The sequence below is a fragment of the Natator depressus genome, chromosome 2 (genome assembly GCF_965152275.1).
Source record: "Natator depressus isolate rNatDep1 chromosome 2, rNatDep2.hap1, whole genome shotgun sequence".
NCBI lineage: Eukaryota > Metazoa > Chordata > Testudines > Cheloniidae > Natator > Natator depressus.
The window spans coordinates 79,360,355-79,382,045 of record NC_134235.1 but is presented as its reverse complement, the minus strand read 5'-3'; the positions used below and the strand labels follow the sequence as shown (position 1 = coordinate 79,382,045).

General features: G+C 44.8%; 1 protein-coding gene across 2 annotated transcripts in view; it reads right to left on the bottom strand.

Annotated features, from left to right (window-relative positions):
• Window positions 1-21,691, bottom strand: part of ANKRD29 (ankyrin repeat domain 29) — a 39,963-nt gene that overhangs the window by 3,462 nt on the left and 14,810 nt on the right. For both annotated transcript variants that reach the window (XM_074943118.1, XM_074943117.1), the window contains exons 4-9: window positions 19,702-19,800; window positions 13,683-13,781; window positions 10,564-10,662; window positions 3,906-4,004; window positions 3,047-3,142; window positions 1,668-1,766 (exon numbers count right to left, since the gene is read on the bottom strand). In XM_074943118.1, coding sequence (XP_074799219.1) covers window positions 1,668-1,766; window positions 3,047-3,142; window positions 3,906-4,004; window positions 10,564-10,662; window positions 13,683-13,781; window positions 19,702-19,800 — 591 coding nt within the window. The remainder of the gene's footprint in view (window positions 1-1,667; window positions 1,767-3,046; window positions 3,143-3,905; window positions 4,005-10,563; window positions 10,663-13,682; window positions 13,782-19,701; window positions 19,801-21,691) is intronic.

The window sequence follows — 21,691 nt, the reverse complement described above, 5'->3', positions numbered from 1 at the left end:
AGCTCAAGGAAAGGACTCTATCACCCTCTGCAAATAACTGTTAGTAGTTGCAAAAACTGGCACATCTGTTTGGATATTATCAAAACAAAGCATGAACTACTAATAAAATATAAACTATTGTTTTAAAGAGATTGACTCTGCTTCCATCTAGTGGAAAGTGATAGAAATAGTATATGTAAATTTTATTTCCCTTATTCAAGATAATTATAATTCCTAGTTCTTATATGGTAAATCTTAAAATGCTTTAGAAATCATTCTCTTTCCCTACATCAAACCTGTCTGACTACTTAAATATTTTATGTGACTATTCTCTTGATTTAAAATGAGACTTTGTTCCACCTGTTTGCAGCCTTTTTCTTCTGTATTTCAGCAAATGAGCTTACCAGGAGTGTTCATGGAAACAGCATATTTTAAGCAACTGTTAGAGAATACTCAGAAAATAAATGTTGATGAATTCATAAACAAGAATATTTGTACCAGAAACCTGATTCTGAAATGTTCACTCATTCATTCAGAGAACAGAAAACAATACCATGTGACCTGTGTCCAATCACAACTAACCAACCCAACCTGATAGCAACTACACCTCTACCCTGATATAACACAAATTCATATATAACGCGGTAAAGCAGCGCTCCGGGGGGGCAGGGCTGCACGCTCCGGTGGATCAAATTAAGTTCGATGTAACGCGGTTTCACCTATAATGTGGTAAGATTTTTTGGCTCCCGAGGACAGCGTTATATTGGGGTAGAGGTGTACTTGCAACAAATAGCTCATGAACAAACTACAGAGGAAGAAACGTTTGCATAAGATATGCAATACATATTATAACATACTTAATGGAATCAAGTAAAAACTTGTTTGCAGGCAATTTGCAAACATGAAAAGTGCTGAATTCATGTAATAAATTATGGGATCTGAGTGATTTGTTCTGTCTCCCCAGTATAATTAATAAAGGGAGACCCAGGAAGTTGAATCATCTCAAGGACCCTGCTATATAAAGTTTGAAAATAAGATATGATTTCAACCTGCTGTTTCTAATCCAAAATGTAATCTAATCTAAAACTAATCCAAAATTTCAGATCCAAATACACGCAGGGTTTGGGAAAGTTTGAATCCAGATCTAAACTCTGGTGGCGCAACCCAGTCCTGGTGCATAGATATCTGTAATTTATGATTGTCCAAGAATATTAGCTGGTCATAGTTTCTCTCAAATATAGTTTGCACACCAACATAGAGTTTATGAGTTAGTGAGATTGGATAGCTCAGGGGAGCAGTAATGGTATACAGAGCTTTTCACTTCTAACTGACTGGTGTGAGTTGGTATGACGGAAAGTTGTGACAATTTAATCTTTGGTGGTCTATCTATATTGAATGACTGCACAGTCCCCGTCCAATTCTTCTTGGGTTAATGTCCACATCACAAATACCACTATCCTTAGTGGCACTAATTGGCATCCTTGTAATTAGTGTTATAGAGAAACTAAAGATTGAATGGGCATGGAGAATAATTTCTTTGGATGAGGGTTGAGGCACATTGCAAAGACAACATGCAAAAGTGCGGACTGCCGCTGTTCAAAATGAGTTTAGTAGTAACATGGAAGAAACAATGTTTAATGTTTTCACAGGTACATTTTACAAGCTCTGGATAAAACACCAAAATGTACCTTGTTCCTAAGAGAAGGATCTGCTCCCGCTTCCAAAAGTAGTGTTACTGCTTTAATGTTGCCACCCAGCACGGCCGCATGGAGAGCAGAAGTCCCATTCTAGAAAATATAAACATACATCTAAACATTTGTACCAGGTGCATGGGGGGAAAACAACAAAAACAGAAACAGCAGCAAAGAACAGACCTGCGTATAAGGAAAAGAGAAACAACACTATAGAGATTAGGCCATCAAAGTGATCTGATCAGACATAAAGACACAGGGCCTTAACAATGAGTCTCTTTCCTGGCAATGTACAGGGGCTTTAAAGTGGGTATAAATGTAATTCAAGGCGTGTTAGTGTAAATAAGAGTCAAGCTGACATTACCAAGTAGTAGTGTTTTTTTTTGTAATTCTATTTTTCAGTAGACTAGAAGTATGTTAAATAAACAACAAAAGGTTGATCTGGAGACTAACTTCAGCCTTTAGAAAGCAAAATAAAATCACTTGAAATATATTCTAGGCAAACCAGTTTTGTGGGTTTTTTGCTTCTCTCTCTCTCTCTCTCTCTCTCTCTCTCTCTCTCTCTCTCTCTCTCTCAATATATATGTTGGAGAGCTGGGGCCAGACCTTTCACCACAGGCTTGCCTCCTTTTTGGGGCCACAGAATTGAAAATGCAAATAACTGGGGGTGCAATTTTGCACTTGTAATGAGTGATACAGTAGTGGTTAACTACCCACAGTTAATGTCACCTGATTGTTTAAGTACCTGTTTCTACTTGAAAATCTGGTACTAACACCTCCAAGTGACATTAGTTACGCCCCAAAATAGCTGCAAAATCATGCCAGTAATATTTGCACCTGCAATCTATGGGCATATGAAATCAGCTTTTAAAAATCTGCCCGCAAATAGCCGATTTTCAAAGCCTCTACATTCATTCAAAGAGAACTAAATCAAATACAGAATTGCTTTGTCTGGAATAGCACTCTTAGAATTCTAGTTTGCAGTCTAACTTGCTTTGCCAAATTCCACCCTCAGTAACATTAGTGCAACAGAGGGCAGGATTTGGCACTAAAATTGCATGAATCATTTATTTCAGACAAAAATAGCAGAAAACAAAGCTTAATTCTATCTACAGCACAGTATGCATCCTCCTCCCAAAGCTTAGTATGTAGGATTTTAAAGAAGAGTTTTAATCATATTTAAAGAGTATTGAAATCAAAAGAATATAGATTTTCACTGTCTTCCCTTTTCATAGTCATAAATACCTATAAAATGGTTGTGAATCAGCACCAAATCAGAACACTCGCTCTGTACTGATGTCAATGAAGGTAGTAGAGAAGCAGGCCTTTTGCCTCTCAAACTCTATATGCCAATATCAACGTACTTCAGTACATACCTTCAACAGGCCAAGTGCAGGAGAGAATTTGAGTAATTCCTCTATAACGTCATGATACCCTTTGTTAGCAGCTTTAAGTAAAGCAGTGGTACCATCCTTTAATGGAGAAAGAAAGAAAAGGGTTCAGTTATTATGACAGCTTTACAAGCTCTCTGACTGAATGGAGAGTTGTCCCCTCTGACTCCATGAAGGGATAGTCCCCTCCATGCATGATCTTTGCATATCCACCTCCACAGCATCATTCCATCTGTCTCTGGAATTCATGGTGGGCCATCTGCAAATCCAGGGATCTTTGAATGGGGAGCAGGGAGGGAGAATGCAGGAGGGGTAAAGCTGGGGACAACACGCATCATCTTCAGTCTCACTCATCTCTAACACCACAGGGAATTTATATGAACTTTTCTTTCCCCATCTCCTACACTAAAGAACCCCTACAAAAGGATGGACCCAGAGACCGAGGGAAAGGACAGCTCATGGCATCCTGGCTCACTGGAGCTGCACTGCCTGACAAGGAGAGGGGATACAGGGATCCCCAAACTTGTACAGAGATGTAATGCTTTCATGCAGATGGCTTTGGGGCCCTAGAAGATTCCTGAGGATGTAAGTCCTATTTCCATGTCCACCATAGAATTTGTGTGTGTGATCTTGAGCTAACTGCAATGTGTCTCTGCCTCGGTTTCCCCAACAGTACATTAGGCATCATTATTTTTTCTTATCTCACCGGGGTGGTCTGAGACTAAATTAATTGACGTATAGTGTGCGGAGATCCTCTGATGAAAGTTGCTATGAAAATGCAGAATGTTTTTAACTTGGAGGCAGTCTCCCTTTAAGAGTCACTCCAAAAGTGAAAATTACTCACGTTCCGTGTGGCATCTCGATCAGCTCCCCGGAGCAGCATTACCCTCACTACCTCGCTGTGACCCATCTGAGATGCTATCCACAAAGGAGCCGTCCCGTCCTTCAAGCAAAACAAGACTGATATAGACTTCACTTTGTGACACTGCTCTCTGACAGCTCACTGCTAGATTCTGGTTACTGGAAGGATTGAGCTTGGATCCCTTAATAAAATCTTATTGCTATAAAAACAGTGGTCCCCAAACTGTGGGGTTTGCTTCCCTAGGGGGGCACGGAGGAATGTTTGGGGGGGGCGTGGCAGGGCCTGGGCCAGCCCCCATGGGGCATGGGGAGGGAGTGCCACCAAGCCCTGCTCTGCCCCCAGCTCTGTCGCAGCCCCAGCTCCTGACTGCGGCTCTGCTCCCAGCCGCAGCCTTGACCCCCGACCACGGCCCACCCGTGGTTCCGTTCCTAGCCCCGGCCCCAGCCCTGCCCCCAGCCTCAGCCCCTGGCTGCAGCTCCATTCCCTGCTGCGGCTCCGCTCTTGGCCTAAGACTTGCCCTCAGCCCCCTTACCCCTGTCGCCATGGCCCTGCTCCTGGTTCTGGCTCCATGCGGAGGAGGGGCCGGAGTAAGGGGAACAGGAGTAAGGGGGGGGCACGACCGTGAAAAGTTTGGGGACCACTGCCATAACTAGACACAGACGGTTTCATTTAAGCACCATTTGGGAGCTGAGTGTATTAGGCAGACCTCTCCCATTGTTGTGGAATGGAAGTATCAAACCTAATTCCCCATGCATAACCAAGCTGAACATTTTACACTACATACATAGAACCCTACTTTCCTTTTTATTGTTAAATCCTTTTTATTCTCACCAACTGTGTGCTCACCAGTTCGCTGTTTAGCACATTTGGTGGGAAACTGGTTAAGCACATTTGGTAGAATGGGCAGAACATTCCTCCCATTGATACATGCCTAGCCTTTACATTTCTGTCTTTTCTGATGCACAGAAAGAGCAACGATACATCCTGAAATCATGGTTTCATAGTTAAGGCCCAATACACAGTAATAATGAAAAAAAAAAGGAGCTTTTTTTTTCTTGAATAATTTCTGTATCTATGTTCTCATTGATATCACAGTGGCTGCCCACATCCTAGTATACATCCTGTTTACATAGTGAATTTTCTTTGTGATCCAAAAATAAAATTCAAAGGCTCTCTTGTATGCAGAGCATATATATAACTCACGCTAACAAGTGGGATGGCAAAAATTGTCCATCTCCAATGTACAGCTTTTCCCCCCTCAATGACTCAAGTGTTTCATGATCATTTTTAAACTTTGTCCAGCAGAGAGCGCTAGGATATGGCACCAGAGTCATGAGCTGGGAAAGTCTGGAAAAGATCCAAGCCCCATCAAAACAGGGAAATCTGCACATAGAACACGTATTGTGCAATTTGTGGTTCTACGTATGTAAGAACTGCAAAACACGACGAGACAAGTTTAGCACAGGGGACTTGGTAGCTTTGCTTTAGTTCAGGCTAAGTTAAGGTTTTACCTATATGAATAAAAAGAAGCAGAAGGAAATGATAACACTATTATTTATATTGCAGTAGTGCCCAAAGGATCAGGGCACTGATTATGGTAGGTGCTGTTAAAACACACAGTAGGAGACTGTGCATGCCCTGAAGAGCTTACACGCGAAGATGACAAAAACAAATGAAGTTGGGGGCAGAGCAGGATACAGTACATAGGCAAATTGTTAGCTGCAGCTTCTTCCTCCGAGATTGGTGTCCCCAATGGGTGAGGAGAGTGGTACCATCCAAATAGGTACAATATTTACACGTTAGGCCAGCTGCTTGGCCCCTGACATGTGTCCCCTTTGCACAGGTCCATGATGCAAAAAAAAAAGACATGAAGCTGCCCTAAAAAAGCCATCTGAGAATTTCCCTTGTATACAGGACTCCTCAGTAGCACAGAGCCAGCGCAGTGGAGTCTAAACAATTTCACTCCCACCCCACAGCATAGTGAGCACTGCCAAAGTGCTGCTGCACTTCAGCCATTCCCAATTGTGTAACAGCTCACAGGTGTGTGTTACCAGCCAGGTTCAGTAAGAGCCGCCATTGGCTGCCCTGGGATTGGGGGAGGTCAAAAGGTGGCTCTAAGCTACCTTTGCCTTTCTCTTCCCCATCGCCACTGGATTCTTTCCCAAACAGAGCTTGGCTGGACCTGATATGGCCATTATATTTCTAATATAGGGCATTTTAAATACATTACCTATATTAAAACTATATTTATTTTCTTATGTGATTGCAAACAAATAGACAAACTGTATCTGGCTACACCTAACAGCCCTATAACCTATCATCATATCATTCCCTCCTGACATACATTTATGCTGACCTTTATCTTACTCCACTAATTCAAGAGACCGCTTTGTGGCTCTGGACTTTACAATTCACCAGTGTTTGGATGTGGTTTTTGATTTTTAGGATGGGCCAAATCAAGGTAGTAGCCATGGTGTTCATGGCACTACCACTAAGGAGCCCCATGGCAGATGCGCTGCGTAACCTTAAGAGTCTGGTCCTCAGCTGGTGTTAACTGGCATAGCTCCACTGACGTCAATGGAGCTGTGCCTTTTACACCAGTTGCAGTTCTGTCCCCTTACTTATAACAATGCTTTCCTGATCCACACGTAAAATGTCTGTAGGTTTTATTGTGTGTGTCTATACATATACACACACACACACAAACAACGCATGTTATATGGAAAATAATATAAAAAACCCTTTAAAAGCTGAATTTTCAGAGACTGAATATTTTGATCGTCCCCTGGCATCTAAGACTAAAAACTTGGTGTGATGCAGCATGTCCCCCTTCATGTGAACCTCACTGGCAAACAACCATCTTGGTTTGTTAGTCTGTAAGGTGCCACCAGACTCCCCGTTGTTTTTGTGGATACAGACTAACACGGCTATCCCTCTGATATTTGTTTTGGAGTTAGAGCGGCAAAGAAAGCTAGCCTGTACCAGGCTTCAGATGCTGCTCCCAAAGCTCTGTCTAGACCGAATGATGGCAAAAGAATGTCAGTGCAGCCCCCATGGAGACCTTGTCACAACGTCACAAGGAAGGAAAGGATGACTGTGCAGGCAGAAATTATACTGTTAAGGAAGAAACAAATGAAATTGGTCCCAAAGCTACATTATTAAATAATGTAAATGTTGAGATGTACATTCACGAGAGCAAGACAGAAAGAGGGACTGGTGGTGAGGGGGGAAAGAGAAGGATGGGGTCTGGTAAGTTTTACTTCACAGAGGGACCTACAAAGCCTAAGGCCAGCCTTATATACAATGCAACATAGCACCAGGAAATACTTACTACATCAGTGATGGCAATATAGCAATGTTGCAGTTGCTGTTTAAATATCACTCTTGGATGGATATTTCTCACACTTGAACCAAGGCTAATTTTTCTGGGCGGGGCGGGGGAAGTGATGAAAGCCCATCAAGCCATTTCTTTAATTATCAGAGTGATAATAACGGGCTTTTCATTTGTTAAGAAAACAGTTCAGATTAGAGATGGGCCCAAACAAAGATTCCAGACATAAACACCATGGAATTTAGCCAGAGCTAAACTTAGCAGCTGGTCACTAGGTACCGAACTTAGCAAAGGCCAAAAGGAACCTTGCACCGATCTAGGTCTAGACTGCTACGGTACTTTTACACTGGAATAAAAGATCTGCAACATAGCAGTGGTGGGTCCGGGTCAGATGACTCAGGCTCGTGGAGCTCAGACTGTGGGGTTGTAAAATTGCTGTAGAGATGCCTGGGCTCGAGCTGGAGCCAGGGCCCTGGGACCCCCCGTCAGGGGGAGAGTCCCAGACCCCAGCCATAGCCCGAATGTCTACACCTCAATTTAACAGCCCCGCAGCCCGAGCCCGCCCAGCAATCCTGAGTCAGCTGACCCAGGCCAGCCACAGGTGTTTAATTACTGTGCAGATGTAATGCTGACAGACCCCGGTTGTCGGCGGGCGGGATCGAATCTGGGACCTCTGAAACTTAGTGCATGAGCCTCTACTGCATGAGCTAAAGCCCCCATGGATTTTAACCAAGGCTATAACAGATTCATCAATCTCTAGGTTGTTTAGGTGCCACCAGAAGTATACAGAGCACCACACCCTGCAGGCATACAGTGTTCCCTCTCATTTTCCCCACCCATGTGCAGAATGAATTTTGTTATGGGCACCAATATGGAGGACACATCACCTCCATATTGGTGCACATAACAAAATTCATGTGGTGGGGGTGAGTCCGAGGGGTTCAGAGTGTGGGAAGGGGTTCAGGGCTGGGGCAGGAGGTTGGGGACTCCGGCTGGAGGTGTGGGCTCTGGGGTGGGGCTGGGATGAGGGATTTGGGATGCAGGACAGTGCTCTGGGGCTACAGCGGGGAGAGAAGACTCCCCCTAGCTCTCTCCCCCCACAGCAGCACCTCGGCTGGCTGGGGAGAAGCGCCGCTCCCTGCCGCAGAAGCTCTGGGGCTGGGGCCACAGGATAGGCACCCCTCCCCTGACCCCAGAGATCCGGGCTGGGTTCAGGGAGGGGCGCCCTGGCCATGGCTGAGTCTGGGCCAGGCCACCCAGGTTTGGGCCAGGCTGCCCCGGCAGCAGCTGGGTTGGGGCCAGGCTGCCCCGGCCATGGCTGGGGCCAGGCAGGGCTGCCCTGGCGCAGCTGGGTCTAGGCTGGGCCGCCCAGGTTCAGTCCAGGCCGGGCCGCCTCGGCTGGGCCACGCAGGTTCAGGTCGTGCTGCCCTGGAGCCAGGCCGCCGCAGCTGGGTCTAAGCTAGGTCACCTGGGTTTGGGCCAGGGTGCCCCTCCCCCAGCCACGGCAGGTGACAGGTCCCCGGGCGGGTTCTCTGAGCGCCTGCGCGGTGCTAAATAGGCTGCTGCGCAGCGGTGCGGTTTACAGGGAACTTAGGGCATGGGTTACATAGACATACCCATAGAGACAAGACAGAGAGGCTCAGCCTGGACTAGAGTTTAAGAGTGTGTTATTATTAGGTGTTAGAACATCTTACTTAGTTGACATGTTAGCTAAGAATATAGTGTAGACAAGGCAGTGTACACTTTAACATGGTCGAGTTAAAGCTAGGCTGTCCCCATAGCTTTATCTCGACTGGTTTAGCTCATATTAAAGTATACACTGCCCTAGATACCTAGAATGTGTTAGTTACCACCTTTTAACAAATCACAGTCTAGACAAAGCCAGAGAGACTGTAGCCAAGGAGTAATTTAAGCATCAGCTCAGAGAACACCTGCCAACCTTTCTATCTATAAAGATAAACTGGTGGCTGAGGGAGGGTACAGACAGAGGGGTAGGATGGTCTCAATGCGGATATACAGGTATATGAATGGATGGTCCTATCTCCTTGTGCTAAGTAGCAGCAGAGATTTTTCCAATGAAAAGACACCCATGGCCCTCAAAGAAGCTGCTGAAGCAGTACATGTAATTCTCTGCTGCCCGGCTGTGACTTGCTGGGCTCTTCTGGGTAGGAAGTCAGGAAATATAGGAAAAGCTAGACAGCCTATTCACATACTACATTCTGCACTGTATTAGGGCTCTCTCATCCCATTTTTCTCCTATTTCCTCATTTCCTACCCAGCTGAAACCAGTAAACCTCAGCCAGCTAGCAGAGACATACATGAACAATGCAAGAAGGGAACATTATCCAAATATTTTTAAATGTACAGGTTAAGTGTGGTGAAGATTCAGGGTAGATTAGCTTATTTGAACTGGTTTAGCAACCCTTAGGTGAGACTCTCTGATGTAAAATCAAGCATCCTGGGAAACCCCATTTTCTAATATGGGTATCTAAGTAGGATCTGCAAATCCCCATCTGGATTCTCAAATTGGTAGCTAGATACATAAGTGCTCATTTTACATCTAAGTGCTGATGTCAGCATCCAAAGGCAAAAAAAATGGCTGACCTATTAAGACCTATTAAGACTCCCTCTTCAGATACAAGGAGGCAAAATTATGGATATGTTAGAAACCTTTCATCTGTATTTACTTCCTGATGTAGTTTAAAATGTTTGCATTCCCTTGAGGCCTGAATCAACTTCACTTGACTTTAACGGGAGTTGGATTAGGCCCCCAGAGCAGTAGTGTCTGATCCAGCAAAGCACTAAGCACATTGTATAACAAAGCAGGAGAGTAGCTCCACTGTCTTCAGTGGATCTACTCTCATGCTTAAAGTTATGCATATGGTAATGCATCAGAACCTAGAGAGCAACTAAGCTGAAACAGGGATGGCAGTTGTACAGGTACCAAATGTTTAAGGAGGTTAAACTACAATTTATGACTGATTATTACAGTGTGTATAGACAGCATGAAGTAAACTCAAAGTCAAAGCCTTTTATCAAAGATTAACTTTGATACCAAAGACATAGCTGTGGTTGGGTTTTAATAAATACATAAGTCTGACTGGTTGACTTTAGCAGGGGATATGTGGAGTACTATCGACTGCTAGTGTTTTAAGATAGAATTTCAAAGGGGCCTGAGGACATTAGGTGCCCAGCTTCAGTTAAAAGATTAACTCCCTTAGGGCCTTTGAAAATTCCAGCCATATTTTTAGCAAGAGAATGTTAATTAAATGCCGTCTCTGCTTTTGGTAGTGCAATGCTGAACATTACCTGCCTTGGCTGGTTGACCTTTGCTCCTGAAGATAACAATAATCTGATGACATCCAGATAACCTCCTTGGGCAGCCAGAAAAAGTGCAGTAGCTCCATCCTGAGTAAAAATAAATAAAGCTTAATTGGTAAAGCTACACTAGATATTTACATCAAAACATAATTGTAGATGTTTTCAGCTTTTGACATCCAAAAACATTTTCTGTGTTAGGTTTCCAAAAGTCAAACATTTTTAGCTTCTTCTTTGAAAAAAGGCCATTTTCCAATGAAAAAAAGGTTTCAAAATTTCAGTCAGCTGTAATGTTTTATTTGTCTAGCTAAGAGTGGAAACTTGCATTGGTGTTGGAGACAGGCATTCAGACATGATGCAGTCTCTGCCTGTGTAGTTCCCAGTGAAGTGCATATTAAGGGAATTTTGTTTCCCCTATGGTTAAGAGGAAGTGTTTTGGTTTAAATGGGTAAACAAATTAATAAGATGCTAAACCCGCTCCACCCTCCCTCTGTAACTGCATTCTCCCCTGGCACACTAAGTTTATCACAGGCTAAGGGGAATATTTTAGCAAAAGCCCCTTGCTTACATGTTGGTGGTACATCACTACACTGGGACTAACTGCAGTTGTTTATACTCAGCTGCGCTACTTAGACAATAGAAGACCTTATTTTTTCCAATCACCAGGGACCTGATCCAGCATCAGTGGGTTGCCAGTGGTCCTTGCTTCAGGTCCCAGATTTGGAAAGTTTGCCCCTGATGCCAAGAGGGTTGAGATCTTGGGAATCAGAAGAAGTGTCTGATGGACGGGATTTTATTTCCCATATTTCTCTTTGGCTAGGTTTTTTACACTTCATGGGTTTTAGGGCTTGCTTACATGGCAAGCCATAATATGAATCTACAGTGCACAGCTTGCTGTGCAGTAACATCCCAGGTGGACATAGCTAGAGTGCAGTGAAAGTCCCAGAGTGCGGCTGAGGTGCTACTACTTGAAAGGACAATACGCTAAGCTACACTCTGGTACTTTCACTGCGCTGTAGCAGTGTCCACACAGGATGTTACTGTGTGGCAAGCTGGTGGTCTGTAGATTCACACCATGGCTTCCCATGCAGTAATGTGCTACGTGGACAAGCCATTAGATTATTATATTCGATTGCACACTGACTTGTTCCAACATACAAGTAATGTATGGGTTACTTGGGCACACTGAAGGCTAGATGGTGTCTGGCTAGTTGGCAGGCGCACAGGGTTGGGTAATTGTGTTTAGCCCCTTTTGCAGGCTGTGTGCACCAGACAGACACAACAGGAGTCCTTCTGTTCAGGTTCCTCTTTCAGAACAAATAATGTTTAGTAATCTGAAAACCGCTCTTTATTACAGCACCAATCAATGCAAAAAAGGTTTCCTTTTAATTAGGGCTCCTTCTCTTCCCCACACTGCTAACATTTAGTCAGCTTAAAGACTGAAAGTGAAATCCTGATGCTTTTAGAATAATTGCTCTGACAAGCGTGGGTTTGAACTCCCTCTTGCATGGAAGCTTGCCAATCAAGTAGGCAGCCAGACACCACCACCACCTTGCAAACTTAATTCAGCAGCGCTATGCAAAAGAAGCAGAGCTAATACTTGTTTTCCTCTGAATTCTCTTTTATTTTAATTTTTTAACTGCCTACATAAGGGTGTTATTGCACAACTTCTAAAAAAAATGGCTACGGGTAATCAAAACAAGCTTATAAATACAATTGAGAATGCTGCTCCATTCCTAGAGAGATGGCAGGGAGGTTACTTTATTGCCTTCACATCTAAGTGCATGCGTTGAATGTGGCAAATGTTATTTTAGACCTCAGTGGAAATACATAGCGCACACCCTACCAGGAAGTGACAAACATGGCTAAATATGGCCCCTCAGGGTAAAAAAAGTAATCACTATGCAACAGCAAACATGGAACAGGAAGTCATAGCCAGGTATGTTACACACAGGGGATACTGTGTGTTTAGGGCTTGAAACTGGAAGATGTTGAACACTGCTGTGAAATGAGGGGGGATGAAGGGACTTAGCACCTCATGGGAGCACTTCCCATCATGGGACTTAGCTCCAGTAGAGTTAGCTGAGAGAACATCATAACCCCACAGAGGATGACTTCCTTTTTGTCTGGGTTGACTTGAGTTAGGGAAGGGTGGCAGAGGGTGCAAAGCCACGCGTTTTTGTTTTATTATGCTTATTACGCAACTCTACCACAGTAAATCAGATGGGGATTCATCCAGGGCCTGATTAGCCCCTTCCAGCTCTCTGAAAATCCAGCTATATTATGTCCATCAAGTCATTTGTACCAGTTATTTATTTTTATTTGTTTTCAAAGCACTATCAGGTGAAAGAGGTACATTCCCCCAGTATCTTCACTTTAACTGAATGTCAGCATGTAATGATGTTAAGAAAATGTAACTGCAGTTCTACCTGTAATGATATCCGCATGTCAAGAGAAAAACTAAAGGCCTGATCCTCCACTGCCTTGCACCTTATGTAGTTATTTACTCCGGCGTGTAAACACTACCATTCTGATGTGGTAGCATTTGACACTCACTTTGAACAGCTGTAAAAAATGACACAATGGGCAGGGAGAATCAGGCCCAAAGATTTGAAAGTTTTCCTTTTAGCCACAATACACAAAAGGAGATGTATACGGTAGAAGTGTGCCACTGCTGCAGAATAGACATTTACTACAGCAAGGGAAGGGATTCATCCATCACTGTAGTAAATCCACTTCTGAAAGATGTCAGGTAGGTTAACAGAAGAATTCTTCCGTTGACGTAGCCGTATCGATACCAGGGCTTAGGTTGGCTTAATTACATCGCACAGAGAGTGAAATTTTTCACAGCCGTGAATGATGTGGTTCAGATGACGTAACTTGGTAATATAGATCAACTAAATTTCCCTTCTTGGCTTTGTACCTTTGTCCCAGTATCATAACGAACACACAATTAATAACAATTACATTAAAAATGTATAAAAAGAGAACCTTTGGCAAATGCCTTACTGCACTGGTGCTAAGACAATCTGTAGTAGCTGAACTGTAACACCCCACACTTTGTTTGTTCCACTGTCAGTGGTGTTTATATCTACTTCCAATGAACTCACACATAGTTGATCATGTATGTTGGCACCATGCTTCAATAGAGTTTCCACCACTTGCGTGTGGCCATACTGACAAGCTGCTAACAGAGCGGTACCGCCATCCTGCAAACAAGCAAAGAATGGGCACAATAAGAAGAGAAGGCAAATACTATACAGAACGGGTCCGTAAGACATAAGCAAGTGCTGAGTACCAGAATTTGGCTCACAGAAGATATGCAATATCTAGCCAGTGAATTGCAGTGAGTTGTACTTTGAGTCTTTCCCCCATAAGTTAGACCTTAGCTGTGTCACTAGGAGAATTCTTGTCCTGAGGTTTCTTTTGTGAGGAATGGGAAGGAAGAAAACTCTGCTCTGATTCTTTTCCCCTCGTATGAACTTAATTCCCTCCCCACTCCTAGTTTGTCCTTCTCATAAACAGAACACCCTACCCCACACAGTGACTGCCAGCACACCCGGCCTCTGATCCAATGGACTAAGTTGCATGCTGCTGACCTCAGTTCTAGCAGTCACTAGATCCACCTCAACCACAATTCTCCTTTAGCCCTAGCCTGACCTCCTGATATGCCCTGCCTCCCACTCACTGGTTCCCTGCCTGAGAACTGGCAGCAGGGGAAGTCAGACACAGGACTGTACTGCTAGATGAGATGTGTATTGAACTGTGGAAGCACACACAACACTCAGATCACAGACCATAGGCACAAGGGACGGAGGCATAGCTCAGTGGTTTGAGCATGGCCTGCTAAACCCAGTTCAATCCTTGAGGGATCTGGGGCAAAAAAAATTTAGGGATTGGTCCTGCTTTGAGCAGGGGGTTGGACTACATGACCTCCTGAGGTCCCTTCCAACCCTGATATTCTATGATTCTAAGTCCCTACCACTTCAGCTAAAGGTAATTTCTCTAGGTGTCAGCAATCACAGGTTGTTATAGGCACTGTGAGTCAACCACTACAGGGAGACATGATGCTATTCATTAAGTCAGTGTACAAAATCGGGGTATGACATGCTCCCTCACATGTAACTTAACTGCCATGATGGAAAAGAGCTGCAGTGACACTAGGACAGAAACTTCACCAGCAGTAACTAGCAACAAAATGCCTGGCTTGCCATGTTGTTAAACACTGTTGCCCATGCCGAAAAAGGGTAATTCCCAGGAGAGACATCCCCCAACACCACTCAAATAGCTACCAGTGCAGAAGGTGAGAGCTGTTCCCAAAGCAGAGGGTAAGGGTGTTCCAGCAGCAGCAACAGAAGAGCAGGGAGGGGGAGGATGCGGTAACCAGGTCTGTCTCTGGGAGGTTGTGGGAGAGAGGGTAGGATGACTTAGCAGTATTGGAACAGTATGTGATTGTGACCCTAAGACCACCCCAATTCAGAGGGCCAGGGGCTCCCCCATATGTAGCAGTTAGCCCTGATGAACTCAGTGTACCCCAACTCACTGTGATAATCTGTATCTAAAATGTATCATGTAAGGTATCATATGTGAACTGGCAATACACTGGTCTTTAGTATTACTGCATGGAGTATGTAGGGGTGCTATATGAAAAATTATTAATATGTGCTGGAAATATGTTCTTAAAAGGTGTTTGGCAGCCAGGGCTTAAATCACACTGTCCCAGACAAAGGAATGTGGGTTCCACCTGCCTGAATGTGTCTCCAATGTAAACTGAGCAAGGAGAGACAATGAAATGACATCTATGTGCAAGGCAGACCAAGCCATCAGGAAAATCACTGTGGGGATGGCCACTTAACACACTGAACAAGAGTGGAAACTGCATTTCCAGGAAACCTTCCTGCCTCCTTGTAGTAGGGCAGCTGCCCCACTCCTGCAGAACAGGGGATAAAAGCAGCCCTGGAGAGGGCTGTGGCTGGGGAAAAGGAGTGAAAGCAGCAAACCTAGGCTGATTGGGGAACCAGCCACAGCTGTGGCCAGCTCAAACAGGGCCCAGCTGGCCCTGATAAGAGGGCTGTGGGCCAGGAGCTGAAGGAGTCTCACTCTAGCCCTGGAGTGGGAAGGGCTAGCTGCCTGGGAGTAAGGTACTTGAAACAGAGCAGTGCTGGGGAGCTCTAGCCTGGTAAACCACTGGGCTGCAGGCCTTGATGAAGGCCTATGAAAAGGTACTGGGGTTGCAGAGGGGCAGCCTGAGAATAGACAAAGGCAGCAGGTCCTACCCCCTTGCGAATGATGAGTGGCCATTATAGACTGCAGTCTGCCCCAGTGAAAGGGGGCTAGATGATGACTGGCAGCACCCACTGAGGCAAGGTGGGTTTAGAGGGTTGGGGACCCAGAGTGAGGGGGTACTACTGGGGCAGAACCCCAAGGTAAAGGGCACTGGGGTCTGGGAGGCACATGGGACCAGCAGCAGGTGAGACACTAGCCTGTAGGGGGTGCTCCTTAGACTGGAAAGAGCTAATTCCCAGGACAACCAGCAGGAGGTGCAATGACAGTGAGTCTTGGCTTTGTTACACTCCTCCAGCAAGACTATTAGCTTTTTCTCTCTCTGCTTATGTCTTTCAGAGTTATGTTGGCATTTTTCATCTGAGGAGACTGAGAAATGAAGCACGTTGGGCCCTGGCTAAGGAGTGGCCAGCCATGCTGGAAGAAGAACTGTGGTGAGAAAACTGCTTGGAACAAAAGGCTCTAAGTTAGCTTTGGGTCTTAGAAGTGTATTTTTATTTTTGCTGCTTTGTAACCATTTCTATCCCAATTACTTCTGCTTGGTATCATTTAAATAGCTGTTCTTTGCTAATAGACTTAATCTTGCTTTATTACACAGCCATCCCAGTGCAGTGTTTCAAACTGAAGAGTAAAATCCTCAGCTTAACTAACTGGCTGGTGCAGGGCACAAAGTGGGTTTTAGCCCACGAAAGCTTATGCCCAAATAAATGCCTTAGTCTCTAAGGTGCCACAAGTACTCCTCTTTCTTTTTGCTGATACAGACTAACATGGGTGCTACTCTGAAATGTCTCTTTAAAGGAGCAGCGAACTTGTAAGGTTTTGTGAGTGGACACGACAGGGCTAGAAGAGCTGTTGGTGTCATCCTGGAAGGGGTAACCAAACTAGTGGCAGCCAGGGTGAGGCCACAGTGCTCTGAGGATGCTTCTCATGTCAGGGATCTGAGCCAAAGCTGCACAGCACACAAGGTTACAGGGAAGGTGGTGATAATCCCTTATTGGTCTGGGTTGACCCCTAAAGCATCCCAGTGATCATGTATTTAAAAATATATTGTACTTCATATGCACAAAGGGCCCAATTAAGGTTCCACAGACAATCTGAATTCTGGCATTTCTTAACTTTTGAGTGCTTGACTGCAACCCTGTAACCGTGTCCTTTTAATGGAGTTGTGTGTGTACTTTGCTAGATTTAAAGAAAAGCAAACTGTAGAAACAAATTCCATCATGTGGGTGTCAGTATAATGACACATGGGTCATCAGCCGTATTGGAATCTTTAAATCCACTGCACAGACCTCTGCCCCTTGAGCTAATGGAGTAACTTTCCTCTGTAGCGTGGGGCACGGGTCACTTGCTGGAGGATTCTCTGCTCCTTGAAGTCTTTAAACTACAATTTGAGGACTTCAATAGCACAGATATAGGTGTGAGGTTTTTTTGCAGGAGTGGTGGGTGAAATTCTGTGGCCTGCATTGTGCAGGAGGTCAGACTAGATGATCATAATGGTCCCTTCTGACCTAAATAAATTAAATAACCTACTACTGCTATCAGTTCATATTTATCATACCCTATGCGGACCAGCAATAGAGGGGGATGAGAGACACACTTTGCCAGTGGGTTTCACAGATATTTTCTGACTGCAGAGGAATGGTGAGACTTGGGAACCTGGGATTCCACTGCAAGCTGTGGAGGGGAGTGTGCTCCAGTGGGTCCAGACTTTTTACCTCATTTCCCCTAAACTTGACCCCTTCTGCTTTGTTCTTTCCAAACTGTCCTCGTCCCAGGCCTGTTTCTTCCCTACCCCTGGCTGCTTGTCACAGTCCCATTTTTTCCTTGCCTAGCCAGTTCCAGTCTCTACTCCTCAGATTTAACATCCCAGTCAGTCTCCACATCTAGCTTCAGAGTCCAAGTCCCAGTCTCACCATCCAACTCCCACTCCCAGTTCCTTCCTTCCCAGCTCCTTGTGTGACCTGACTGGCTCCCAGTCCCAGCTCCCTTCCCTGGCTCATCATCCAGTCTCAGTTTCTGTCCCCTCATCTTCTCCCAAGCTCCTTGTCCCAGTCTTTGTCCTGCCAGTTGCAGCTGCCTTCCTACCTCCAGCTTCCCATTTGTTCATATTATCTCACCTCCTTGCCAACTGGCTCCCAGTCCCATCCCCCATTTCACACTCTGGATCCTAGTCCCAGTCTGTTTCCTCAGCACCCAGTCTCCTTTGCCAACACTCCTCCCACCTGATTTCAGTCCCACCTTCACCTGCCTCCCTCCCAGCTTCCAGTTTCTTTACCCAACCAGTCCCAGGGTGCTCCTCCCCTGCCCATCTCCCAATCCCGCCCTCCTTAGCTCCTAGTCCCAGTCTCCTTGCCCAGCCAGTCCCAGTTTCTCTCCCGCCCCCTCAGTCCCAGTCTCACTGTCCCAATCTACTCCCTTCCTTCCTTCCCCCCTCAGCCTAGCTTTCATCCCCATTGCATTCAAATAAGACAGCTTCCTGAGTGCCAGCAGAAAGGTCACGGAGAACAAGGGAACCATGTACCACCCTGGCTTGGAACAGCTGGGAGCAGCCATTACAGGGAAAGTCTTTCTGAGCCTCTCACAGCTCTGGGCTGCAGCACGCTCAGTTGCTCTGCGGGGTTGACACATGCACAGTCCAGTCACACAGGAGCTGGGACAGGGTGGAGCATGCTCAATGAGGAGGGAATCTTTGGAGGGTTTAGCTGCTTAAAATAAATCTCTATTGAACATGCATGAACTGCAATATTTCAAAGGCTTATCACTTGGCCAGATTTGGGTGGATTTTCCATGGGATGGCAAAAGGTGCATCCTTAATAGTAAGGCTACCATCCTATTAAATTGCAAGCCTCTGCCCTAAAGCATAGGGGTGAGGGGCTAGAGCTTTTCAAAGAAAAGTTCATCAGAATATTTTAACATCGGCAAAGAAAATTTCACTAGCCTCATTCTTTGAAACAGCTGAACTGTTCTGATTAAAACATTCTAAAAAATATTTGATCTGAGGCTGACACCCAGCCTGGAAGAGTTCAGCTCAAACAATGAAAGTTTTGCAGTTATAACAGGTTTCAGAGTAACAGCCGTGTTAGTCTGTATTCGCTAAAAGAAAAGGAGTACTTGTGGCACCTTAGAGACTGACCAATTTATTTGAGCATAAGCTTTCGTGAGCTACAGCTCACTTCATCGGATGCATCACAAGAGCTTATGCTCAAATAAATTGGTTAGTCTCTAAGGTGCCACAAGTACTTTCTGTTATAACTGCAAAAAGAAAAGGAGTATCAGGCTGCCTTAATGATAGACACAGTGCCACCAGTGCAATGCTGAACATGAAGGGAAAAATTTCCTGATTTCTTCCATGATCATGCTAAAGTATCAAGCAAACAGATTTAATTACCCCTCTCTTAACACGCATACTACTCATGTAGTGTATATATAAACATGATTAAGCAGCGCTTTTTAACTTCCTACAGCAGTGAATTCCACAGACTCACCACTGCGTTAATTCCTTCTATTTGTTCTAAATTTACTTGTCAACAATGTCATTTTGTGACCTCTTGTTCTCATATTATGGGACAGCATGAGAGGAGGGACTGATCTCTTCACTGCAGCTTTCACAGTCTGAAAATATACACTGTAATGAAATGGTACCAACCTCAAGCTATCAAGCCTAGACAATAAAAACTAGCCTTGAATTAACATTTTGCCAGAGGACTGTATTACTCATAGCTTAGAAAATGTGCAAGCAGGGAAATTATTTTATGATCCTCTTGCTGTAATGCCATGTCGCAGATCAAGAGGAAACAAGCCATTAATGCAGAATTAAATTTTGGAAATAAAGCAGACCAATCTTACTTTAGTTCTAAATTCAGTAGAGGCACCAAATTCAAAGAGAAACCTCACAACATCATTATGGCCTTGCTGTGCAGCAAAGAACAGAGCAGTTGTGCCTGACTGTAAACAAAAAAGGAAACATATTTCAAACAAACATGGATAAAATGTGAATAAAAGTATGCACTTAATTTTTAAACAGAATTAAAATGGATTGAACTTGAATAACTGAACAATAGCTGGACAGACTCATGATGATCTTTGGGACTGTAGAGGATACAACAGAACTTAGGGGAGGAGGTCATTTCTCATTGCACTGCACTGAAATGTCTGAAGTTTAAGGTTAAGAGTCTGTCATGAGTATTTTTTAGTAAGTCACAGACAGGTCATGGGCAATAAACAAAAATTAACGGAAGCCCCCAACATGTCCCAACTTTTACTAAAAATATCCCGAGGGGAGCGGAGGGGACAGGACACACACAGAGTGCTGCTGGGGCTTGCAGCTGCTCCAGCCCTGGCCCTGCTCCTGCAGCAGGGGGTGACCACTGCTGTTCCAGCCCCAGAGGGCCACTGTGCCTGGGGTTAGCCGCTGGCCTGTTGCACCTGGGGCCGGCCGCCAATCAGCTGTTCCGGTGGCCGCTGCTCCAGCAGCCCCGGGGTCGATAGGTGCTCCAACCTTTCCCCAGAACAAGTCCTGGAGATCCTGGAAAAATCACAGAAGCTGTGACAGAATCGTATCCTTACTGATGTTTATCCCACATTCTGTTTATCTGCATAAAATCCATATTTCCCATTCCATTCACATAAATGGGCTTCTGCGTGAAGCCTCTACTATATTACTCATTTCCTTGTCCTGTGTGTTCAAGTGAGACAAAGCCCAAAGTGAGCTAAGCATGATTCTCTGGTAATTTGTATCCCAGCTGATTAAATCTTAAAGGCTATTACCATTACCATGTCTACTGATGATATTTTACAGACTTCCTTCTCCTACCTCACCTTCCCTCTGCCCCCCAAATATATTTTTCTTTTTGAAAAATTCAGGACCAGATTCTCCAGTCCAGTCAGTCACCATAAACAGAGCAAAGTGGCTTGAAACAGGCTGAAGATAGACAGTGGAGAATTCCCCCTGCACAGGAGAACTTCCCACCACATCCTGCACCAGGTACCTCTCTACCCCTTGTGAAAGGGGAACAAGGGGATGTACTGGGAGTGGAGTATAGGTAAGAACAGAGGGGGCATCACGCAGCAGAGCTCCCCTATTTATCCTCCACTGGCGCAAGGTCCCCACCACTGTCCCTGTACAGCCCTAACTTATGCCAATGCTATCCTGCACAGATGCCAGGCAGGCCTGAATCAGGGAATCAACTCCCACTGTCAAACTCAGCTCACATACAGCGAAGAATCAAAGCCCAAATATTTTCCACCCCTAGTTCTGTCACTAAAATATCAATAAATCAAGGTGAGAATCCATCCTTTAAGACTTAAATTTCTGGGATACAAAAATTACCAGAGATTATTATTATTGATACCTATTGTGACAGAATATGCCTCTGTGTTCACACCCCACATACTACTGTAATAATTTTGTACAAGCCATGTCTTGTGAGGTATCATTTCCTTTACAACCTCATAATTTGCTGATCAATAATAACATGGCAAAATGCACGTAGCAGCTTTACATGTGAAGTTATAAACATAAGCTGAGATTGTGATTAAAAGTATGCATTCCAGAGAAGTCTGGGGAGCAGCCAGACCAGTTTCTCAGAGACAATGGGTAAACTGCTGTCTCAGCAGGTAATGGTCCATCAGCATTGTTTACACCTGGCTAAGTGGCCATTTTTTGGCAGGAAAGAGGTCGGGGAAGGGGGGGGGGGAAATCTACATTTTAGCAAAGGAACAGCATGGAGTCCCCTTCCACACAGTGTCTGTTGCCTTGCTTCCAGCTGGAAATGCTCTGGGGGAGGGATCCTGACCTACAGGATTTGGTCAGTAAGACTGCTACTGCTGAAAGCAT